General features: G+C 39.8%; 1 protein-coding gene and 1 pseudogene across 1 annotated transcript in view; one reads left to right on the top strand and one right to left on the bottom strand.

Moving 5' to 3' along the window:
- Nucleotides 1-23,275, top strand: part of BCLAF3 (BCLAF1 and THRAP3 family member 3) — a 53,557-nt gene that overhangs the window by 3,052 nt on the left and 27,230 nt on the right. Inside the window, exons 2-5 of the mRNA XM_090264165.1 lie at nt 6,785-6,887; nt 14,756-14,814; nt 18,124-18,681; nt 19,045-19,725. Of these exons, the coding sequence (XP_090120291.1) occupies nt 14,774-14,814; nt 18,124-18,681; nt 19,045-19,725 (1,280 nt within the window). The 5' untranslated portion in view covers nt 6,785-6,887; nt 14,756-14,773. The remainder of the gene's footprint in view (nt 1-6,784; nt 6,888-14,755; nt 14,815-18,123; nt 18,682-19,044; nt 19,726-23,275) is intronic.
- On the bottom strand, nt 13,665-13,727 carry LOC149991796 (U4 spliceosomal RNA; annotated as a pseudogene).

The following is a 23,275-nucleotide window of genomic DNA, read 5'->3' as shown; positions in this document are numbered from 1 at the left end:
CTCCCTAGACCCCTGTCATCCAGCAGCAATCCAGTTTCTCTTCTCCCCTTCCAGTTAGACTGTTTAAAGGAGTTAATAATTGGGTTTCTCAGTCTCCTTACCTTCCACCAAGGCCATGTGGTCACATTTTTCTTCTTATTTTTAAAAAATATTTTTATTGTTTATGCTGTTACAGTTGTTCCTGCTTACATTTTTCGTTCCTTTTACTGGATCTCTATGCAGCTTTGACATTAAAATCTCCCTCCTTGAAACATCCTTTTTAAAAGTTTAATAGTCTTTTTTTAATTAATTAATTTGTTTGTATATTTATTTATTTTTAGAGAGAGGGGAAAGGAAAAGAGAGGGAGAGAAACATCACTGTGTGGTTGCCTCTCACTCGCACCCCCATCTGGGGACCTGACATGCAACCTAGTCATGTGCCCCGAATGGGAATCGGACCAGTGACACTTGGTTCGCTGGCCGACGCTTAATCCACTGAGTCACACCAGCCAGGGGTTAATAGTCTTATTTTTATTGTGTTTTTTCCCATTACTATTTTTCCTGCTTATACCCTCTTCCACCTCCATCCTCCTTTAGTTTCTTTTTTTTTTCAATGTAAAATTTTTATATTTAGAATTAGCCAGTTGGACTCAGTTTAGACAATCCCACTTTTGTTGGCGTGATAGTCAGGAGCCAGTCAAACATGCCTTCTTCTCTCCATCAGGCCGGATCAGGGTGTTGACCTTTGCCAGTCACTGTCACAGAGCTTCTTCAGAGCCTGTTTGTGCTTGTAGGCCTTGACATACAAAATGAACACAGGAGTATGTTGTCTCCTATCTTCATAGCTGACTGGGTAGTTGGGGGCGGGAACTTGATGACAGGTTATTGGTCGAGCTTGTTTCTCCTGCGCGCCCTCCTCCGAGGATATTTACGCAGCCTCCAGAGCCACAATGTCTTCGGCAGCCTGAAGGGTAACGTCGGAAGGCAGGTGACGTGTGGATCTTGTTTTTTCTGTGGCTGTGGACGCCATTCCACACTGCGTCCTTTGGGCTTTGGCTTGGGCTTTGGGAGAGGCAGTGGCTTCCTTCTTCACTTTGGGCACCATCTTCGTGAAAAGGGTCCATTTTCAGTTTTTGAGATTCTATGATCCGGGGTTTCGTCCTTCCTCAGAGGAAGTACCTTTTAGTCTCTGGCTAGTTCATCTTCAAAAGGTTGGTATTTCTGTAGGCTTAATATTTTTTGTGTGTAGTGTACCAGCTGTGGAAAAATTTATAGAGCAGTGAGGCTATCTGGTGTTTGAAGGTTTGGTAGAATTCCCCTGTGAAATCATCTGGGCCTGATGCTTTTTCATGGAATAAATTATTATTTCCTTAATAATCTTCTATATTTCGTTTATGGAAATTGTTCTATTTAAGTTTTCTCAACCGTATTGGGGTCAATTTTAGTAATTTGTACTTTTTCAGCAACTTAGCCCTTTCGTATAGATTTTCGAATTTATTAGAGGGCTAAAAGTAATCGCTTGTGGTTTATGTTTTTTTTTCTCCTGTTTATTCGGTTATTTCTCCTTTGCCATTTCTTATTTTTGCTAGGTTCCAGAGGTCGGCGGGGGGAGAGAGGGCCAGCAGCCAAATGCTGAACAAGGTGGCTTAATGAGTACGCCACACAGCGGGCTGGGGGTTGAGGCAGGCATGAGCAGCGAGCGTCAGGGCGCCGTGAGTTTTAAGGAGCTCTGAGGCTTGGAATACGTAAGCAGTACAGGACAGGCTAAGCTGCCCCCTTGTACAGCCAGCATGTTGGTGGTTGGACGGTTGCCATCTCCTGATAGCCGCCTGGGTCTAAGACAGCTGGGGGCGGGGGGAGGAAGGTGAGCTGCCTCGTGGCGGGCTTTTGGAATGGTGGGCATTTGAATGGTGGGTTTCTACCTCACAATTTTGTATAGGGTGCTTTCTCCCTTTTTTCTTAATTAAGTTATTTAGTGCTTTTCCATTTTAATATTTTCAAAAATACAGAATTTTGAATTATTATCTAGGTCTAGTGTTCTATTCTCTTCCTCTATTTTAATTATTTCCTTTCTTGTGCTTTTTCTGTTTACCTTGTTATTTTTGTAGGTTATTTTTGCCATTGAAATGAATATATTGATTTTTATTCTTTCATTTTTGTATGTTGAGTACGCATTTTCCTTTAATTACCATTTCAGATCATATCATGAAATCTGATGTGTAGGGCTTTCATTGTCATTTTTTTAAAATCTATAATTTTAGTTATAGAATACCAGGAGTGGTTTAATAGGAAGTTTTTAAATTTGTAGGTGGAAGGGCCTTCCTGGGTTTTTTTGTTTGTTTGTTTATTTTTGTTATTAAATTCTAGTTTTATTGCATTAGGATTAGAGAGTATTGTTTATAACATTTCTATTTTATGGGAGTTATTGATGTTTTCTTTGTGACCCAATATATGGTTATTTTTGGTGAATGTAGTGGGGCACTTTAGAAGAATGTGTATTCTCTAGTAGAGTGTAGAGTTTGCTAAATATGCTGAAGATTTACCCTATTGATTATGCTGTTTAAATCTTCTGTCTTTTTATTTTTGGTTCTCCTGGTATACCACTGAGAGCACTATATTAAAGTATCCTGTTATTAGTGTGTCTCCTTACATCTCTTGTAGTTTTTGTTTCATAAAGATGGTTGCTATGTCACATTCATGTGAATATGTATATTTTAATTTATTCCATCTTCATCTCGAATTGTGACTTCAAGCATTAAAAAGTGTCTTTCTTTGTATAAATGCTTTGGGACTTGAATTCCGCCTTGTCCTATCCCAGGATTGCCACCCCTGCTATCTTTTTGGAAATGGCTGTCTTGTGTACTTTGGCCACCCTTTTATTTTTAACATTTCAGAATCAGTTTTAGAGATATCTCATAGAACTCTGAGTTTTGTGATCCAAATAGAAACTTTTTATTTCAATAGGTGAGTTAAGTCTATTCACATTTATTGCTAGGACTGATATATTTGGTCTCAACTCTATCATAATATTTTATAATTATACGTGTTTTGTTATGTTTGTTGTTTCTTTTGCTATGAGGTGTATTTTTTGCTCTTTTATGTAAAACAATTGGGATATTAGGAAGATTTGTATTTTTGTTAACCTTTGTACTTATATCTTTTTAAATGTTCTTGCTCCCCTGTGTATTTATCCTTTTGAGCGTGAGAGAAATATACTGTATTCATGAAATCAAAGTATGATAACGTTAGGCATCTGTGGGGTTGGTTCTGTATCCACTTGTAGCGCTCCTCCTCACTGAGAGCTGGCAAGAACACCCAACCGCTGTGGCCAAGAGAATAATCCGTCCCCTGGTCTCCTCAGGTCCAGCTTTCTTTGATCTGGTGCTGATGGCCCTCTTGTTATGTGGGCTCTAACTTTGGTTCTGTGCTGGGAGTGTGGATCTTTCATTGCAAAAGATTTCCTGGGGAATTCTTAAATGCTGAGTTCATAGTTAGCATGGGGTTTCTGTCAGTTGATTTTGGGGGGTGGGTAACAGCTTTACTGTGATATAATTCACATACCACACAATTCTCCCATTTAAAAGTGTACAATTCAGTGATTTTAGTGTATTCACAGAGTTGTGCAGCCATCATCACAGTCTAATTTTAGAGCACATCACCCCCAAATGAAACCCCCTTGACTCCCCTACCCCATCCCTGCAACCACAAATCTACTTTCTGTTCCTATGGGTTGAATCATACAATATGTGGTCTTCTGTGGCTGGCTTCTTTCACTTAGTATAATGATTTCAAGCTTCATCCCTGTTTAACCATGTGTCAGTACTTCATTCCTTTTTATAGCCAAATAATATTTTATTGTATGGGTATACAACATTTTGTTTAATTATTCATTGCTCTGTGGACATCTGAGTTGTTTCTGCTTTTTTTGGCTATTATGAATAATGCTGCTGTGAATATTTGTGTACAAGTTTGCGTGGAGGCATATATTTTTATTTCTCTTGGTTATGTACCTAGGAGTGGAGTTGCTGTGTCACATGGCAACTCTATGTTTAATTTTTGAAGGAACTGCTAGACTTTTTTTCAAAGTGGCTGCATTATTTTACATTACCACCAGCAATATAAGGGCTCCATTATCTCTACATCCTTTCAGTACTTGTTATTATCTTTGAATATAGCCATCCTGGTTCATGTGCAGTGGTATCTCATTATGATTTTGATTTGCATTCTCCTAGCGATTAGTGATGCTGAACATTTTTTCATGTGCTTATTAGGTATATGTATATGTTCTTTGGAGAAATGTCTTTTCAGCTCCTTTGCCCATTTTTAATTGAGTTATTTGTCTTCTATTATTGGATTGTAAGGGTTTTTTATATGTTCTAGATACAATTCCTTATCAGTTATGATTTGCACACAATTTTCTGCTGTTCTATAGCTTGTCTTTTTACTTTCTTGATAGCATCTTTCATAGTTTAATCATTTTTAATTATGCCCAGTTTATCTATTTTTGTTACTGTTTTTAAAAATACTTATTTTTAGAGAGAGAGGAAGGGAGGGAGAAAGAGGGAGGGAAACATCAATGTGTGGCTGCCTCTCATGCTCCCCTAACTGGGGACCTGGCCTGCAACCCAGGCATGTGCCCTGACTGGGAATTGAATAGGTAACCCCTTGGTTTGCCGGCTGGCACTCAGTCCACTGAGCCGCACCAGCCAGGGCTATTTTAGTTACTTTTTTTGATGTCATATGTAAGAAACCACTGCCTGATCCAAGGTCACAAAGATTATTTATCCTTATGTTTTCCTCTAAGTTTTATAGTTGTTGGGTCTTAAATTTAGGTCTTTGATCTGTTTCGAGTTAATTTTTGTATATGGTGTGAGGAAAGCTGGAACTTTATTCTTTTGCTTGACAGTATCCAGGTGACCCAGCAGTGTGTGTTGATTTGTTTAACCTCTTAATATCTCATTTATCCTGTTTCTTCCTCAGTATGCTTTAAATCCACCTGTTACCTGCACAGCATTGAGCTTTAGCTGTCTCTTCTCCCATTTTTTAGTTGCAAGTTTTCTACTCTGTCACAATATACAACAGTTTTACATGCCTTCCATGTTCATCTCCATCTTTCTTTTAATGTCTTACATGTACACTTACATATGTTAAAATGCTCACGGTCAACTTTGCTGACATTTTCTCAGTCATCCTTTGGTTGGGTGTAGCTCATCTTATAGTAGAGTCCTCAGGAAGGGCTAATATGTGCAGAAATTCTCTAGGTTCTTTTATGTTGAAAGCTTTTTCTGTAGCCTTGATATTTGAGGGATAACTTGACTGATATAAAATCCTTGGTTCACAGCTACTTTTATTGATTTGACTTAATTTTTTTAAATTTTAAATGGTGGTCCTTTGTTGTCTTTGTATGTTGGTTTGGAAATATCTGTTGCTAATCTAATTTTTTTGGATTTGTAAATTATTTTTATTTAAAGGTCTGGAGGGATTTCATCTTTATCTTTGAAGTGAAATAGTTCATTGTTTTAGGGTAATTTTCCCAAGTATCTGGTGAGTCCTTCAGTATGTAGATTCAGGTCTTTAGTTTATTTTTGGAAATTTTTCTTGAATTACAGTTTTAAATATTAGTTCAATTTTATTGTTAGTTTTTCTTCTCTGGGACTATCATAATACAAATATAATTCCTTCTTTATGTCTTCTGTCTCCACTACTTACTCTCTGTTCCCCTGCAAAGTTGTTTTCATTTTCTTGGTTGTTTTCCTGATTTTCTTCAGTGTCTCTTATTAAATTTTCAGTGAGTTTATTAACTCTCTTGATTACCTTGTTATTTGTTCTTCACTTCTGATATAATTTAGTCTTATTCTCCCATTTATTTCTGAGTTCAAATAACTTTTCCTGTCATTTCACTGTTTTGTTTTTTTGTCTGTTTCTTAGTTGTAAAATTTTTGATTCAGGGTGAAGTGTTTTTTTTTTTGTTGTTGTTGTTGTTTGTTTTATTTTAATATCCTTAAGTACTTTGGGCTATATTTATTCTGCTTGCACTATAGACTTAGGCTTCCTTCTGCTTCATGGTTTCTAGGGGAGGAATTTCCCTCGGTTGAGAAACTTTACTTTCTTGTAAATACACAGGGATATCAGACTAAAGATTACTGCAAATTTTGTAAGTATAAAATGGTATCTTATTGTTTTAATTTTATTTTCCTGGTTAGGTAGGGTTGATTATCTCTTTCTATGCTGATTGGGCATTTATGTTTCCTCTTTGTTGAAAACTCAAAGGATATAGCTACTATTTACTGAGGTGAGGGGGACTGTAGGAGGAGCAGATCTTAGAGGGAGACCAGGGGTTTGTTTTTGGGCTTGTTTATAACCTCCCTGGGTCCTTTGTTTTGAGGCTTTTATCTCTTTCTTGCTGGCGGGAAATCTTAGGGGAGGATCTCAGCAGAATATTCCTCAGTCTTCTAGGTGTGCCCTTTCAGGGTTATGATAGCCACTGATTGGCCAGTGACAGGATGGGGTCTTTGGTCATTGCAGTTGGTACTGATGTTCTCCAGTCTGGTTTGGCTGCTTTTCTGAGACTTAGCTGTTATCTCCAGTAAGGAAAAGAATGCGGGGGAGAGGTTACCCTGGGGGTGAGGTTCTTGTTTTCCCAGTTTTGCCCCTGCTAAGCACTGGGGGCCTTCTACCCCTAATTACCATCTGCACCAGGCTGTAAAGTACTGGGCTGTAAAGTGCTGGGCCATTGTGTTCAGCTAGCTGGTTCTCTGTTCCTCTTGCCAAGAAATTTGCCTAACTTGTTATTTTCTGTTCTCAGTAGGTCCAGGAGGAGGAGGAGGACCCATAGCTGCTGGATGTAGCAGCTTGGATTTCATTAGAGCAGTTTGATGCAGTGGTGGAGTAGAAAGCCAGAGTGACTGGTGAGTGGCCAAGCAAGAATGGGAAGGCACTTAGTTCCATTTTTAATTTTTTGACGTAACTACTGTTTTTCACGATGGCTGTAACCAGTCTATATTCCCACCTACAGTGCACGAAGGTTCCCTTTTCTTCGTGTCCTCGCCAACCTTTACTGTTTGTTGATTTTCGAAGATAGCTACTCTTAACACGTAAGAGGTGATATCTCATTGTGGCTTTAATTTGCATTTCTCTGATAATTAGTGATGTTGAGTATCTTTTCATATGTCTGTTGGCCATTTGTATATGTCATCTTTAGAGAAGTATCTGTTCAGGTCCTTTGCCCATTTTTTAATTGGACAGATTGGTAGTTATAAAATAGTCCTGGGGATGCAAAAGTGCACCACAGGGAATCTAGTCAATAATACTGTCGTGACTATGTATGGTGCCAGGTGGGCACTGGAAATACCAGGGGGAGTACTTTGTAAAGTATATGCTTGTCTAACCACTATGCTGTACACCTGAAACTAATACAAAATAATATTGAATGTAAACTGTAACTGAACAGAATTTTTAAATGGCTAAAATAAAGGTGTCATCCACATCCCCATGGCCACAACATGAGCAAATACAGTCCAAATTAAACAAAAAGAATGGGAACGGAAGGATTGAGAGAATGCCTGTGATTTAAGGGCAGCCCTTTGAGAAATTTCATTGTAAAGGGAGAGAGATGTTGATAGCCCCGAGGGCTCTGGTTCCTAAGAGCCGTGGGAATTGCCAGAGGTTATATGGTGATTGAAGAATCTAGTGAAGAGAAGAAAGCCATGTTGTGAGAGGAAAAGGAGAAGAATCTCCTGATCAGGTACATGGCTGGTGACGCAGACCCGCTTTGTTTCAGCCCAGGCGGTGGGGTCCTGTGTGACTGCAGGCCACAGCTCCCAAGAACACAGTGACCATTGGCCACAGGTGGCAGGTTACAGGGCAGGCAACGTGGGATCTCTGGCCCTAACATTCCGGGCTGTTTTTATTGCTTTTACTGGGGAAATGGGGTGATGGTCTGGCTTCTGAAGCTGCTTCAGGCTGACATTTAGGGCATAGAGCTGTCCCTATATTCCTTCTTGGGGTACTGGTTCATACGGAGAGACCCAGAGTAGGCGCATGTCACTGACAGCTTGATTGGTGGGAGCCTGCACTGTCCTGTGGACAGAACTTATTAGAAGGCGTAGAAGACAGGGACCTACTGAGAGAAAAAAGCAGATTATTATTATTGGGATTATTAAGGGTATTAGTGTGGCTCAGATGGGAGAGGAGAAATAGGAGATGGTAGCATTTATTTCTGCACATTTTATGACGTCAGTATTTTCTTTTAAAACTTGAAAATTTTCTACACCCTGCCCACTGGTGTTGATATAAAAACAGCACATCTCATTTAGCAGAGTGCATGTTCCACCTACCTTAGCAGCTAAGGGGGAGAGGCAAAGCTACCTCTTTAAAAATACCAACGGGTTGGGAAGGTGGGCTTGGAAGTCGGCTGTTCTGCCCTAGAACATCCCCCCACACTCCTGCCCTGCTCTCTCAGGGCAGAGGCTAGAGAGAAACGGCTGAGAATACAGGCTCAGGCCCCAAACAGCAGCTAAAAAACTGCCTCAGTTTAAAATGTCACCTTTTTCCCCCTTGGCATTGGAGAGGCAGGTGGGGCACTATTTTCTACCAGAGTCTGTGAGTAGCAAGTTAATTACCCTCTTGTTCCCAGGACCTAGTAGCTTCTTAGGTCTAGAATTTAGTAATTCCTTCAAAGACTTATATGCTTACTTTTCCTTCTTATTTCTTTTCGACTTCCAATGCCCTTCTTTCCCATGCCACACATGGATGTGGCATGTCTCTTTTCTTTACCCCTTCTTTCCCATGCCACACATGGATGTGGCATGTCTCTTTTCTTTACTCCTTCACTTTCTTAATTCCTTCTTTTTCTACTTCCTCACAATCCTTCACTTTAACTTACACAGACCATCCATGACTTACACGAACCCGCTTCAACATGCTCAGATGCTCTGCAGCACATGCAATCCTGCAGCATAACATTCTAAAATAACCATTAGAATTATAAATGAAAGTATATTAGAACTTTGTAGACTTTGGGAGATTCTTGTAGAGTTTTTCCTTGTGTGACAAACTTCTCATGTATTTTATATATAATAAATAATTTAATTCTAGCCTGATTAGTCTAGAATTTTCTCCTTTATATGAAAAAAAGAACAAATCCTTGAGGTATTTCAAGGGCCCTTTGAAATACCTCAAAACCATAAGGAAAAGTCTTTCAAATTTTAAACCCTGGAAATCTTGTCAAACATTTGACTTCAGGAATATATATTATGAAATGATATTTGATTATTTAAAGTGATAATAAAAGGTATGTGACATTAATATAGGCTGACAGAACTTCAGTTCTTAGCATTGAGAGACATGAAAAAATTTTTTTGAAAGTTAGTTAAATATTTGAGTAACATACCATGGCACATAATTATTTTACTAAACAGAAAGCAGATAGAAATGGGAGTGGTAGAGATATAAATGGAGCAGTCAGAGAAAAAGGAAAACGACTTATGAGTGAGGCAATTTGAATGAAGAGGCCTATTTAGGAGAGCAGGACTGGAAAAGCCAGGCCTTTTCACTGCAGGCTAAATCTGCTCTCTCCTCTCGAGACCTAAACCTGAGTGGGGAATACGCTGCAGGGTAGGGACTGTGATTGCTTTACTGTGTGCCTAACGTTGCGTGGACTTTTTCTTCCGGCTGGTGGGGAAACCTAGTGTTCCATTGCAGTCCATGTCCCAGCTTATTCTTTCACGGGAGACTTTCTTGCTGTGAGTGCCCTAGTGGCTTTTAAGTGCTTGACCCATGCCCGCGGAGTGCAGCAATTTCTCGAGGAGAGAGATCAAGGCATTTACCAGACAGTATGAACATTGCCCCCTCCCTACTGCTCTGGCAAGGAGTATGCAGGTACAAATTGAGTTGACAAAGTCACCTGGAGAGAAATGCTGCAAGCTTACAACAGAGCAATAATTTAAATTGACTTTCTTTTGGCCAGATTTAGAGGCAGGAAAGGCTAAGGAATCCCTGTAGTGGGTCAAAGTGTGCTGTTTATGAGTAGGGCTCCCAAAGGCCGTTACCCCTTTCGTTGTCCCTAACTCTCTTATGTGTCTCGGTTTCTCCCCTGACTGTCTAAAACAGCCAGGAGGGCTTGGAGTGCTGGGTGACCAGCCCTTGCCTTGCATATCCTCCGACAAGCCAAAGTTACATTAGTGATGGGAGTTTCCTACGAGGCCCCTGCACATCTTAGGGATTGACCCCAGACACCTCCGTGAGGCTCCCACTGATGTAGGGACACCGGAGAACTCAGGCCAGAGGGAGAAAGTGCCTCTTTTGTCTTCAGAGCCCAGGCGGAACCAAGCGCTCATTTCATATGTCATTGTTTCTACCTCCAAACACAGGCTAATGTGTTTGAATGGCCCTTCCCCACAGCGCAGCATTTCCTTTACCCCAAAGGGGAAGACTGTACTCACTATATTCCATAAATAATGGAGGGAAGAGAGTGGGGAGTGGTGGGTGGACTGAGTGAGGAGAAAAATGCCATGTGAGTTTTGAGGAGAAGGAAGGAGTATTTGGGCTTTAAGCTTGACTAGAATATCTCGTCCAAGTATTGGAGTTGGACAGTGAGGGAGAACTAGAAGTGAGTGGGCAAAAACACATTCTAAGGGGCAGGGAAGGATGGGAGTAGTTGACACTTGCCAAACTCTTGCAAGACGATTCCGTCAACCCCAACGATTAAGACCAAGGAACTGGTAAGTGGCCCAGCATATTAATAAGAAAAGATTGGCTTACTTGCTACTAAAGGAGGCATCTGTGGCTCTGTCCTAGGGACAGGCCTGAAAGCTTGTGTGGTCTCTGGGCAGCTTTATTCCTCTACTGCTAGTCCCGGGAGGTCTGGGAGTTCAAAACCAGCGGTCCGTTCTGAGCGGGTAACCAATATCCCCGTGCCTTGAGAGGTCTGGGGGCAATTGGACTTCCAGTGGCCTTCCTGTTTGCACAATGAGCATGGCCCCAGATGGCTGTACATTCCTGTGAATATACTAAAAAATGTTGAGTTGTACATTTTTGTATAGGTGAACTATGTGGTATGTGAATTATATATCAATAAATCTGTTTTACTAAGAGAAAAAGAAAACATTACCTGCCAGAAAAATTATGGTTTTTCATCATCACCAAGAATATTTGGTGTCCCCCCACCAACAACCTTTGGGTTTTTTTTTAAAATATTTTATTTCTTTGTTTATTTATTTATATTTTAGAGAGAGGGGAAGGGAGAAAGAGAAACATTGATGTGAGAGGAACATACATTAGTTGCCTCTTGTGCATGCCCTGACAGGGACCGAACCTGCAACCTAGGCATGTGCCCCAAATGGCTTGGTGATGATGAACTCCTTTAGCTTCACCTTTTCTGGGAAGCACTTCATCTGCCCTTCCATTCTAAATGATAGCTTTGCTGGATAGAGTAATCTTGGTCCTTGCTTTTCATCACCTTGAATACTTCTTGCCAGTCCCTTCTTGCCTGCAAAATGTCTTCTGAGAAATGAACTGATAGTCTTATAGGCACCCCTTTTGTAGGTAACTCTCTTCTTTTCGCTTGCTGCTTTTAAGATTCTCTCCTCATCTTGAACCTTTGGCATTTTAATGATTATGTGTCTTGGTGTGGTCCTCTTTGGGTCTAGCTTGTTTGGGACTCTGTGCTTCCTGGATTTGTATGTCTATATCCTTTGCCACATTTGAGAAGTTTTCCTTCATTATTTTTTTACATAAGCTTTCAATTTCTTGCTCTTCCTCTTCTCCTTCTGGCACCCCTGTGATTCGGATGTTGGCATCTTTAAAGTTGTCCGAGAGGTTCCTAAGCCTCTCCTCATTTTTTTCAGTTCTCCTTCCTTCATTTTTTACTGGTTGACTTTTTTTCTTCTTTATGTTCTAAATCATTGATTTGAACCCTAGTTTTGTTCCCTTTACCATTGGTTTTGTGTGGATTTTCCTTAGTTTCATTTAACATAGCCTTCACTTCTTCCCTTATGCATTTGCCATACTTAAGCATATCTGTCAAGCCTGTGAGCATCTTTATCACCAGAGTTTTGTACTCTACATCTATGAGGTTGACTATCTCCTTGTCTGTGAGGCTGGCTATCTCCTTGTCACTTAGTTCTCCCACTGGAACCTTGATTCATTCCCCCTTTTGGGCCATACTTCTCTGTCTCTGCATCTTGACAGGCTCCTGTGTTTGTTTGCTTCTGTGTCTTAGGTAGAACTGTCCTACCTGTTATGTTGTCAGGGGCGAAGCCTTAGGTATTTGTCAGTACAGGACGACCCTTTTCACCAGTTGTGGCGCTGTATGTGGGAGAGGGGTCTGAGAGGGAACAATCCCACTTGCCCAGCACGCGCCCCTCTTCCAGGCACTTCTCCCACTTCCATATGGGACTGGCGCCCCTCTAGCTGCTGCCCTGGCCGTCGTTCCCAGAGTGGGTGGGTCTGCAGACATTCTAGGACCGTGGAGGTCCTTTAAACAAGTGAACTCTGGTGAGAGACCGGCAGTTTCTGCCTCCGCCCCAAACCCCACTGGTTTGCACAATCAGAAGCAATGGAGCTTTATTTTTCCCCAGCACTGGAACCATGAGCTGTGAGGTCTGGTCTGGTGCTGGGAGTGCTCCCCAGGTGTCCCTCCTGAGTTTTTAAAACATTTGACTGCTCTTTCCGCTGTCCTGCTGCTGCCGCCACCATACCGCGTCCTCTCTGCCCTGGCTCCGCCCCTCCTACCTGTCTGGATGAGTATTTCTTCTTCTTCTTCTTCTTTTTTTTTTTTTAACATGAGACTGGATGAGATCTTTTTTAAAAAAAAATTGTTTGTTTATTTATTTATTTAGAGAGAGGGTAAAGGAGAAAGAGAGGGAGAGAAACATCACTCTGTGGTTGCCTCTAACTTGTGCCCCCAACTGGGGACCTGACTTGCAACTTAATTATGTGTCCTGACTGGAAATCGGACCAGCAACACTTGGTTTGCAGGCTGATGCTCAATCCACTGAGCCACAGCAGCCAGGGTTTGAGTATTTCTTCTTTACATCTTTGTTGGACTTCCATGCAGCTCGATTCTCTGGAACTTCTGGTTGTCTCTAGTTTTGAGGTAGTTGTATTCCTTCTTAGTTGTGGAGGGAGCTGCAGCGTATCTGTCTATGCCTCCATCTTGGCCGAGAGTTTTGTTCAGTTTTATAGGTATGAACTGATACCTAAAGCTCCTTTACTTAAATTATAAGCTCCTTCAGTAGAATGTAAGGTTCAGATGGCAGAAATTTTTCCCTGTTTCTGTTCACTACTATATCCTCAGAACAGTGCCTGGCAAATAATAGAGACTCGCTATTACCATTTGATGAATAAATGCATTTTGATATTTGTAGTTACTAAGTAAACACTTTCTCCTTTAATATGTTAATTTCATAGTACATCTGAACTAATTTTTCTTTCTAGACTCAAATTCATTTTGGAAAGAAGCAGTATAATAAGGAAATGAAGAGAATTTAATGTAATCTAATTCAAGTCCTTTGGTCTTATATGCTTTTACTTTAGCCTGAATTTTATCATTAAAATAGTTTGTAAGTATTTGCTTGTGAAGACTCCCTTTTTGAACTGATATCACCGTAATAATAATTGTACTTTCTGTATCAGTTGGTAGGAAAACTATAGTGGCAAGGAGATATATATATATATATATATATATATAGCAATAATCGCGCCTCGGATAAACCTCATTTACTACGATACTGCCACTGCGCAAAGCTTTTATATATATATTTTAGAGAGAGGGAGAAAGACATCGATCCATTTTTTATAATATAGGAGACATATATTACATAATATGGGCATGGTGGATGTATGTATCATTCATGGACCAATGACAATAATTTTGAAAGCCACCAGAGGTTTGGGGCCAGTAAGTTGAGAACTATTTAATTTTACAATAGTAACAGAACTGAGGATGGTAGTATAGATTATACCCTAATCACGTATTTTTAAAATTTAGTTCCTAAAGCTGTCATTTCCTTTTAAAGATAGAAGTGTACTGTATATCTTTAAAAAAATCAAGCCTCTGTCTTAAAATTTACTTATTTGGCATTATTTTAGGGAAAAAAAAGGAAAAAGCTAAATGTTTAATTGTGCTTAAATTTTTATATATTTATCCAGCTGAAGTTAGGTAGCAATTGAATACTATAATTGGGCATTGTAGTTCTTATTATTTGACAATCTAAAAAGCAGGAGACACTATCAAATATTTTTAAACATTTTGACTGTGATTATATGAATTGTTTATGTACATGGTGAAAGACAGGAGGGTAATAGTCGTTGTACTCAGTGAGGAGAATTCTGGGTAATTTTTTCCTCTTTTGGAACACTTACTTGGCAGTTGCTATCTGCCAGGTACTATTATAAGCTCTTTTCATGAATCAACTCAGGGATAATCAAACTGTACTGCATTTAGTGTTTGGGACCTTTCTGTGTGTTGGGTTGGAGTTAAGAATGGTTCTTACATCTTTAAAGGGTTGTTTAAAAAAGAAGATGCATAGAGACTGTAATAGCCTAAAATAGTTACTGTCCCTTTGCAAAAAATGTTTGGTCATCTCTGATTTAATTCATTTTATCCTCACAACATTGCAACAAAGCGGGTCCTATTATTATCCTTCTCGTTTCATAGATGGGGAAACTGAGGCATAGTGGGCCAAAGTAATTTTTTTGGCCCATAGTATTCACTGTTTTTAGAGCAGATTGCGGGCTTTTTCTATAAACTTGCTAATATTGTGTTTCTTTGCAGTGTAAAAAGTGACAAAGGATGGCAGGATCACGCTCTAGATCGCCCAGAGAGAAACACAGGTGAGCAGTTCTTAGTATAGCCGGGCAAGCTTGGATTTGAGATGTACTTCGACTTTCGAATTCACCAGTATCATTAAGAACCTATTTTAATGAGCTCATGGGACATGGTTATTCACAGTAGGTGTTTTACAGTAATGCAGGTTGTATTTATAGGAGCCGACAGCTTCCTTTAATTACAGCCGGCAGCTAGAATCAATCCACAATAAAAAGAAAAGTAGTGGTCATAGCCAGAGAGGGTGAGAAATATCTTTGAGAGTTATATATTTTTGCAACAATAAGTGGTTTAGAACTTTCCAGGGTATATTTTTTTCATAATCAACATGTTTGAAGAAATTAGGAGTTAGAAAATTGGGAGTTTCCTATTTCTTCTTCATGGCAAAATAATAGAGTTTTTAATAACTCAGTTGTAGTTCAGCTCTCCTCTTTCCTAGTTGGTAGTATCAAATATGTATATATAATTCGATTGTAAGAATTCACCTAGTATTGTATATCTGCTACAGGCAATATGTCTACAAAGGCAAATACAATACTTTACGGGCCCTTAGCAAGCCCACAGCCTGGCTGTGGAAATGGATACCATAGCATGGTGGAAAATGTGTGGTCCTGCTGATTGAGGCAAAGTATTCTGGATCCACGGACGGGGAATGATTCTGCTTTTGTGGAGAGAAAAAGGGGATATACTCAGAAATTCTAAAAAAAGAGATGAGATTTTAGCTGGTCCTTTAAGGATGAGTAGAATTTCTAAAGGCAGAAAGAGAGAAGAAAAGTATCCCAGTTAGCCTTGGCCAGGTGGCTCACTTGATTGGAGCGTTGTCCCATACACCAAAAGGTTGCTGGTTCCATCCTTCCGTCCCTGGTAGGGGCACATACAGGAGGCAGCTGATCGATGTGTCTGTCTGTCTCTCTCTCTCTCTCTCTCTCCCTCACTTCCTCCCCTACCTCCTCTTCCTCCCTCCCTCCCTAAAATCAATAAATATATCCTTGGGTGAGGATTTAAAAAAGAAAGGATTCCAGCTAAGGGGACAACAGGAGCAAAGGCACAGAGCTGTGAAAGTGATTAGTACATTCTAGGACTCTTAAAGAGGACCATAATTACATACACAGAAGGCAGACCAAAGTTTTTCACGTTAATATGACTTGGCTCTTGTGCTTGTTTCATCCTGTTTCTACAGTGACTAATCAATCATTTCTTCAACAATTTTAATTTGGAGTTTACAAGACCAAATTGTGATTGGGAGGAGCTTTAAAAAAACAATGTTAAAGAAGTGCATGATTTTAACATGGAAGGCATCACAGAGGTCATTTTGTGTCCCCCTTTTATAGTAGGCCCTGGTGAGGGGGCACAGAAGAACCTGCCACGCTTAGTGCTGGAGGGATGACATAGCTGAGGAACCCAAGTCCCACTAGGGGCTTTTGCCTTGGAGGAGACATTATCTTAGTATCCTGGATAGCAGACAAATAGGCCCTCTGCCCCTTGGGGAGGGCCTAGCTCCACCTTCCCAGGCTGCTTGCCTTGGAACAAAAGCTGTCAGTGCTTCTGCTCAGAAGGTGTGCAGAACAGGAGAGACCCGTGGAGAATTGTCTCCCAACAGACTCGTTGGGTCTCTTCTCCTTTAGGAGAACTGTAAATGATAGCAACCATTCCAGCGATCTCCTTCAGAAGAAAGGGGCACTATACAATAAAAAGGTGAAGTAAAATATATCCAAGTGTATTCAAGGTGAAGTATGGACGGAAGAGATTGACTATTTTGTCCAGTCCGGAAAACCTCAGCCTCTGGAGGCCGACTTTTCTCCTTTGCAGTGGAAGAAATTAAATCTTCCAAGAAGTCCTCAGAGGCTCCAGTTGCCTTTTGCTATGTTAGTGAGGTGCAGCCAGTTAGATGACAGAGCTTCGGCTTCAGCTACATAATACACTTGTCAGTACATATTGTCGAGTGCAGCACATAAACCCCAGTATGTATGTAGGGAAGCTGAATCTGCCTCCTTTCCTGTGGGAAGTACAAAGATAGTCACCAGATGGCAAAGGATTTTTACTCATGGTTGTTCCAAGTCTGAGGCAGCTTCTGAAGAGGGAGTGTTAACAAAAGCTGCAAGGGTAGCCGCCTCATTGATTAGAAGATATTAAACCCTCATGGAGGAGATAAGAGAGATTGGACTGGTCAGATGGGAGGAAACGTCCCCAGGGCCAAAATTGCACTTCATTGTGTTCCAGATAGAGGTGCTCCTCTCTCTTATCCTGCAGTCTACGTAACTCACACTAAATGGTTTCTCTGGATATAGGAGTCTTCCTCCTCAGTGGGAATGAAAGGCTTGATGTTGGCAGTGCTGAGGTGTTAGAGAAGGTAGTTACAGAAAGGGTGCGCTGTCCCTGGAGAGCATTTTAGTAGCATAAAAGCGCACATTCTCCAGTTACACATCTTTCATTTTATATGTAAGGGCATAGGTCTGGGAGAGAAAAGCAGCTTACTATGTTAGTAGTATTTATGGAGGAACTAAGCACGAGGTTCAAGTCTTAAGACCCTCTTCTTCCCCCAACTCCACGCACTGTTTCAATATGTGTATTTTGCTTCTTGCCATAGCCTTAGTAGAGAGAATAGACAATTGGGGAAACTGTGGGGTCAGTTTGGGACTGAGTTTGAGTTTATGTGGCATTAAATTCTTAGAATCTAATTTAATTTCAGAGGTTTTGTTTAGCTTGTCAGAGATTCTTCTACATATTTCTTAGAATCTAATTTCAGAGGTTTTGTTTAGCTTGTCAGAGATTCTCCTACATATTTATTTGTATTGAACCTAGCCCTCCTGCCTTTTTTTCCTTTTTATTCCCCATCCAAGGACAGGTTTTTTTCCATTGCTTTTAGAGAGAAGGGAAGGGAGAGAGAGAGAAACATCACTGCAAGAGAGAAGCATCAGTTATTGCCCTTCTGCCTTCTTCTTACCTGACCATTGAACCTGATGTAAGCTCTTGCTGACCAGTCCTTTTGCCAGAACTTCACTGTCAGCAGTCTTCCAAAAGGGAGTCTGCTGTGGACCTAAGCTGGTCCTTCTCCAACAGGATGGGGACTGCTCAGCTCATTTTAATGTGACATGAGATACATTAGTTCAGATGGAAAGAGTATGCTTGTTGAATTGGGGCAAGCATAATCAGAACCCTACATGGACAATTTAGGATATGGACATAGCAAATTGATGAATTTAATTTGAGTGGAAGAAACCGTAGAAAGTAAATCTTTTATTTGGGTAAGTCATATTAAGACAAATTTAGTTTATTGTCTTTAGATGAACTAAATTTATCTGTGTTTGTTTACATAGGTCTCCATCACCAGCACCTAAAAAGCCTGAACACCACAAGCAAAAATATTCTGATAGGCATTATGGCTATGACTATAAGACAGATCTGGAAAGATCCAACACTTGGAAAATGCATGAGAATGAACACGACAGACCAAAGATTCCTTCTCGTGAAAATACATATTATCCATTTTATGGACATGGATTTCCTTCTTCATACATAAGAAGAAACCCTTCACACTATTTTGATTCTTATAAGCCTTACCAAGAATATCCACCAGGAAGATGGGAGAGTAACAGATTTTCGTATATGCCTTGGTACCCAGATGTATACTCCCAAGAGTATCAGTGGGGTTATTATTCCCCGAAAATGTATGGAAGGCCTATTCCTGATGACCACAGATTTAGAAGAAGTGAAAGAGGGAGGTCACCTCAGAGGTCAATGGCAGATTATTCTAGAGTTGAAGGAAGGCGGCATGAAGATGAATTGAGGTCCCAGAAGATACGAGATGAAAAATATTTTCACTCACTTAAAAGAGTCTCTGAAGATTTTGAGAACAGGAGCTCTTTTCAGAAGAGGTATAAGAAAACATTAAAACCTGGGTAATTTGATATAAAGCCTCAAGTGAGAAAGTGTTTATGGTTGAAAATAACCACCTTGAAAAGCTTTTTTTCTGAAAAGATAACAAGCATTGTGATGTAGTTAGTTTTACTGGTAATAGTGAAGTATTTATTTTTAGAGTAAATTATGTTGATGGCTAGAATATTAAAAATAAGATGGTACTTCATCTCTAAGGAACCTCTATGAGTGGGCTTGAAGGATTAGAGGTTAACTTTGCTACTGCATTCTGCATTTAAAGCCATGCTAGCCAGCATTCCACATATATAAGTTCTCACTTTGTTCTCTGTCGTGCAAGTATAAACTGTTTTATGTCACCACAGGTACCATGAGGATCATGATTACAGAAGATACGGACACCCATCAAAAAGACATACAGACATGGAGAGATATGAAAACAGAGAGCCTTCCAGAAACCCACAGTGGAAGTCTAGGCATCCTTCTTCACCTCATCAAAAGAAGAAAGGTCACCAAGACCCTAGAGACGAAGGTCATCGACATGCTCAGAAGAAATCCCCAGAGACCAGTTCTGCAACCAAGAAGAAATCTCCAGAGACCAGTTCTGCAACCAAGGTATCCAGTGACTCTCGCCACAAACGTCGCAAGACCTCAGATGGGGACCAGGACTTTGCTGATGGAAAAACCCAGAAATACACCAAAGGGGAAGATAAAAAATACATTTCTGAAAAGGTCAGTAGAAAGTCCAGTTGTTTTAATGCTGGAAGAGGGAGAGAGGCTGAAGGTGATAAAGCCAAAGAGCCTTGTAAACCATCTAAGAAAGACAGCACTGCCTCTACTCATTCAAAGAAAAGTGTTGTCAGTATGGAAACCTCTAAAGACAAAGGGAAGAACTTAAAGAAAGGAAAGGATGACAGAAGTGAGAGCGACTCTTCCAAAAACCAACTTGATGAAAGTAAACCTGATGTGAAGCCTTCATCTGCTAGTGTTAGGAAGAAATTCCGTACATATAAAACAGATAATAAGGAAGCAGTAACTACATCCAGGTATTATCTGTTTTTTTCTTACTGATATTTAATAACTGTTTCTGCCATCTTTATTCAAAGCTTTGGAAATGAAATTAATAGTGTGTCTAGAGTCCATCAGCGGGGAGTGATTGACTAGATTTTAAAAAAAGAAAAAAACCCTGTAATGAGGATGAATGTCATTATCAGTAATACAGGGAGATCTCACGTCTGCTTGTTTCCACATCATATCTCAGGGTGTTTTAGAGGGGCAGAGCATTCTGTGGAGTTGTTCTCTTCATGAACGTGCGTGGTGTTCTGCTGCCAGATGTTCTGTATCCAGGGACAGGCTGGGCGGAGTTCAGAGACCTATTCCTTTCTGAGTTTCTCAGAGCCTGTTTTCCCTGTTGCCTGAAAAAGTCAGAGAATTTTTTACCTGAAAGGGAGCACAGCAGGCCCAGATTTTATAGAGCGAGAGAGTGAGTCCCTGGGACATGAAGCGACTTGTTTGAGTCAGAGTGCCTGGATCTCAAATTCACGTGACTCCTTGTGACTCAAGGAAGCTGGTGACTTAATGTGGTTCTTGCTGCCATTTCAAAATGACTTGCACTCAACCTACCAGAATCTCCTAGGTGGAGGAAATCAGGCTAGAGTCTAGAAAGAGGCCCATTTATAAGATATTTGATTTAGCTCTTAATGATTCTCTAAAAAAAAAAAAATAGACTACTGTCATAATAGGTTATATTCTCCTAAAGTGGTTTGTGTGCTTTCTTGCGTTATGACTATTATGTCTGTTTGTGAATTCTAAGAATAGTAAGCCCCTGCAGTTTGCTATGTCAGCTAAGTCTGTTCATTACTTTAATTCAGTACCAGTATGTGAAGAAAAAGTGATGGACCATGTTGATTTGGTGCATTTATGTTTACAGTTGACTCATATCTGTGTCTGAATCAAAAACAAGAGTGGTGGACCACATTGACTTGGTATATTTGTGTTCACAGTTGACATATCTGTATTTGAATTAAAAACGATAGAACAAAATCGGAGGTTAGGCTGTAACAGGGAATTAAGTAAACCCAAAATCCTTTCTTTTTTTTTAAATAATTTATTTGTTTGTTTGTTTATTTATTTATTTTTAGAGGGAGGGGAAAGGAGAAAGAGGGGGAGAGAAACATCACTGGATGGTTGCATCTCACTCGTGCCCCCAACGGGGGACCTGACGCGCAACCTAGTCATGTGCCCCGACTGGGAATCGAACCAGCGACACTTGGCTCGCAGGCCGACGCTCAATCCACTGAGTCACAGCAGCCAGGGCTTCAAAATCCTTTTTTTTTTTAACAAAATATATTTTGTTTCTTTTCTTAAAGTTAGGTATGCCAGTCATCCCCCTTCGATCTTTTTTTGTACTTGCAGAAATAATTTTTTAAAGATTTTATTTTACTTTTAAAAAAAATTTTTTAGAGCAAGTGGCAGGGAGGGAGAAAGAAAGGGAGAGAAACATTGAGGTGTGAAACGTAAATCTGTTGCCTCTAGCATGTGCCCCAACTGGAGACCGAACCCGCAACCCAGGCATGTGCCCTAACTGGAAATCAAACCAGCGGCTGTTTGCTTTGCGGGACAGTGCTCAACCAACTGAGCCACACCGGTCAGGGCACACAAACAATTTTAAACATACATAAGCATATATATTTTAAATATCTTATTTATTTTTAGAGAGGGGAATGAGAAGGAGAAAAACATCAACGTATGAGAGAAACAATTGGTTGCCTCTCACACACCCGCAACTGTGGACCTGGGCTCGCAACTCAGGCATGTGCCCTGACTGGCAATCAATCACCCAGCAACCTTTCCATCTGCAGTCTGGCGCTCAGTCCACTGAGCCACATCAACCAGGGCTCCATGTGTATATTTATATGTGCATAGAAAAAATTCACAAATACAACTATAGTAGAGTAAGCTAGACAAATAGAGGTGAGAAAGTAACTCATAATCCTCCTACCGTAGGACAATTTTATTAATATTTCAGTATAACTCCTTTTGTTATTTTTCTATGTATATTTTACATGGTTGTCATAATACTGTATTAATAATTTTGTATCCTGTTTCATATATTTCTTAAATCATTTCATGCTATTATATTTCCTACTAGTTCTTAATCTTAAGAGCACAAAGGCTTCCGTGAGCACCAAGTTTAGGGATGTTAAGCTGTTTTTCTTTCCAACATTATAGCATGAAAATGTTCAGATATACAGAAAAGTTGAAAGAATTATACAGTGGACATCTGTATACCCACCACCTAGAGTCTACAATTAACATTTTACTCTGCTTTTGCAATCACATAGCTATTCATCTATTCATCTGTTGTTCCATCTTATTTTTCATTGTCTTTCAAAGTGAATTACAAGTATCAGTGTATTACCCTTTAAATACTTAAGTATTTACCATAATTTTTGTTTATAGTTTTTGTCTTTTGAGGTAAAATTACATATCATCATCACCAAAAAATCCTTAAATTTTTTTATAAAAGTAATGGTACTCCCACATTTAATAACGAAGTGTTTTATACTTAAAAGAGAATTAGTAAATTGGCTGTAGCACTTTCAAAGTGGGCTAGAAATAGTAATTTTGAAAGGTTTTATTTTAAAGATACATAATTAGTTTTATAATTTGATATTGAGAAGTAGTAGCTTGATCCTTATGGTCACAAAAGTTAGCTTCCTAAAACCGAGGCTGCTATATCTTTCATTTGAATTTATAAACTCTAATTTTGTGAAATTTTTTGACCTGTCAGTGGGACCTGTCAGCACATGTTTGGATTATCTAACAAGGACCTGAAAGATGGCTTGTGTAATAAAAAGCTTCCACTATAAATGCATTCCATTCAAAAACCTGAAGAATAAATAACTTAATAAATACATGGATCTTTTCAGCGCATCATGCTCAACAAAACCTTTCTGATTATAATTATTTATTGATTAATGAGTTGTGGAAGAGTTTTGTGGGGTTGGATTGAATTATGTAAGGACTGATGAAATATCCATAAAACAAAGGCAGTTAATGCCAGCCTCAGTAGAATCATGTTTTCAACTGTATCCATAAATTAGATTTTCCTCTGTTTGAAAAGATTTAAATAAACCTGGAGTGAAGAGAGGTTTATTTGTTGGTTAAAATCTAAAGACTTTATTCTCTTTTTTTTTTTTTTGAAAGACAAGATGGTTCATTTTGTGCATTTGTTTACTTTCTTAGCTTTGATCAAGTATTGACACAGTTAAAAACACATGGCTATCACCCTGACTGGTATGGCTCAGTGGGTCGGGCATCATCCCGCAAAGCGAAAGATTGCTGGTTCTATTTCCAATCAGGGCACATGCCTAGGTTGTGGGTTCACTCCCCAGTCTGGGCACATGCAAGAGGCAGCCAATCAATGTTTCTGTCTTGCATTGATGTTTGTCTCCCTTTCTTTCTCCCTCCCTTCCCCACTCTAAAAATATATATGAAAAAAAAAAAAAAAAAAACATAATGGCTATCACCTAGTGATTTTTCTAGATTCCAGTTGTATCTAGAGCAGCAGTAGATAAATGACTTGCTTGAATG

The sequence above is a fragment of the Furipterus horrens genome, unplaced genomic scaffold (genome assembly GCF_987537825.1).
Source record: "Furipterus horrens unplaced genomic scaffold, mFurHor1.1.pri manual_scaffold_17, whole genome shotgun sequence".
Lineage (NCBI taxonomy): Eukaryota > Metazoa > Chordata > Mammalia > Chiroptera > Furipteridae > Furipterus > Furipterus horrens.
The sequence above is the reverse complement of the archived record's forward strand: the minus strand, read 5'-3'. Positions and strand labels throughout refer to the sequence as shown.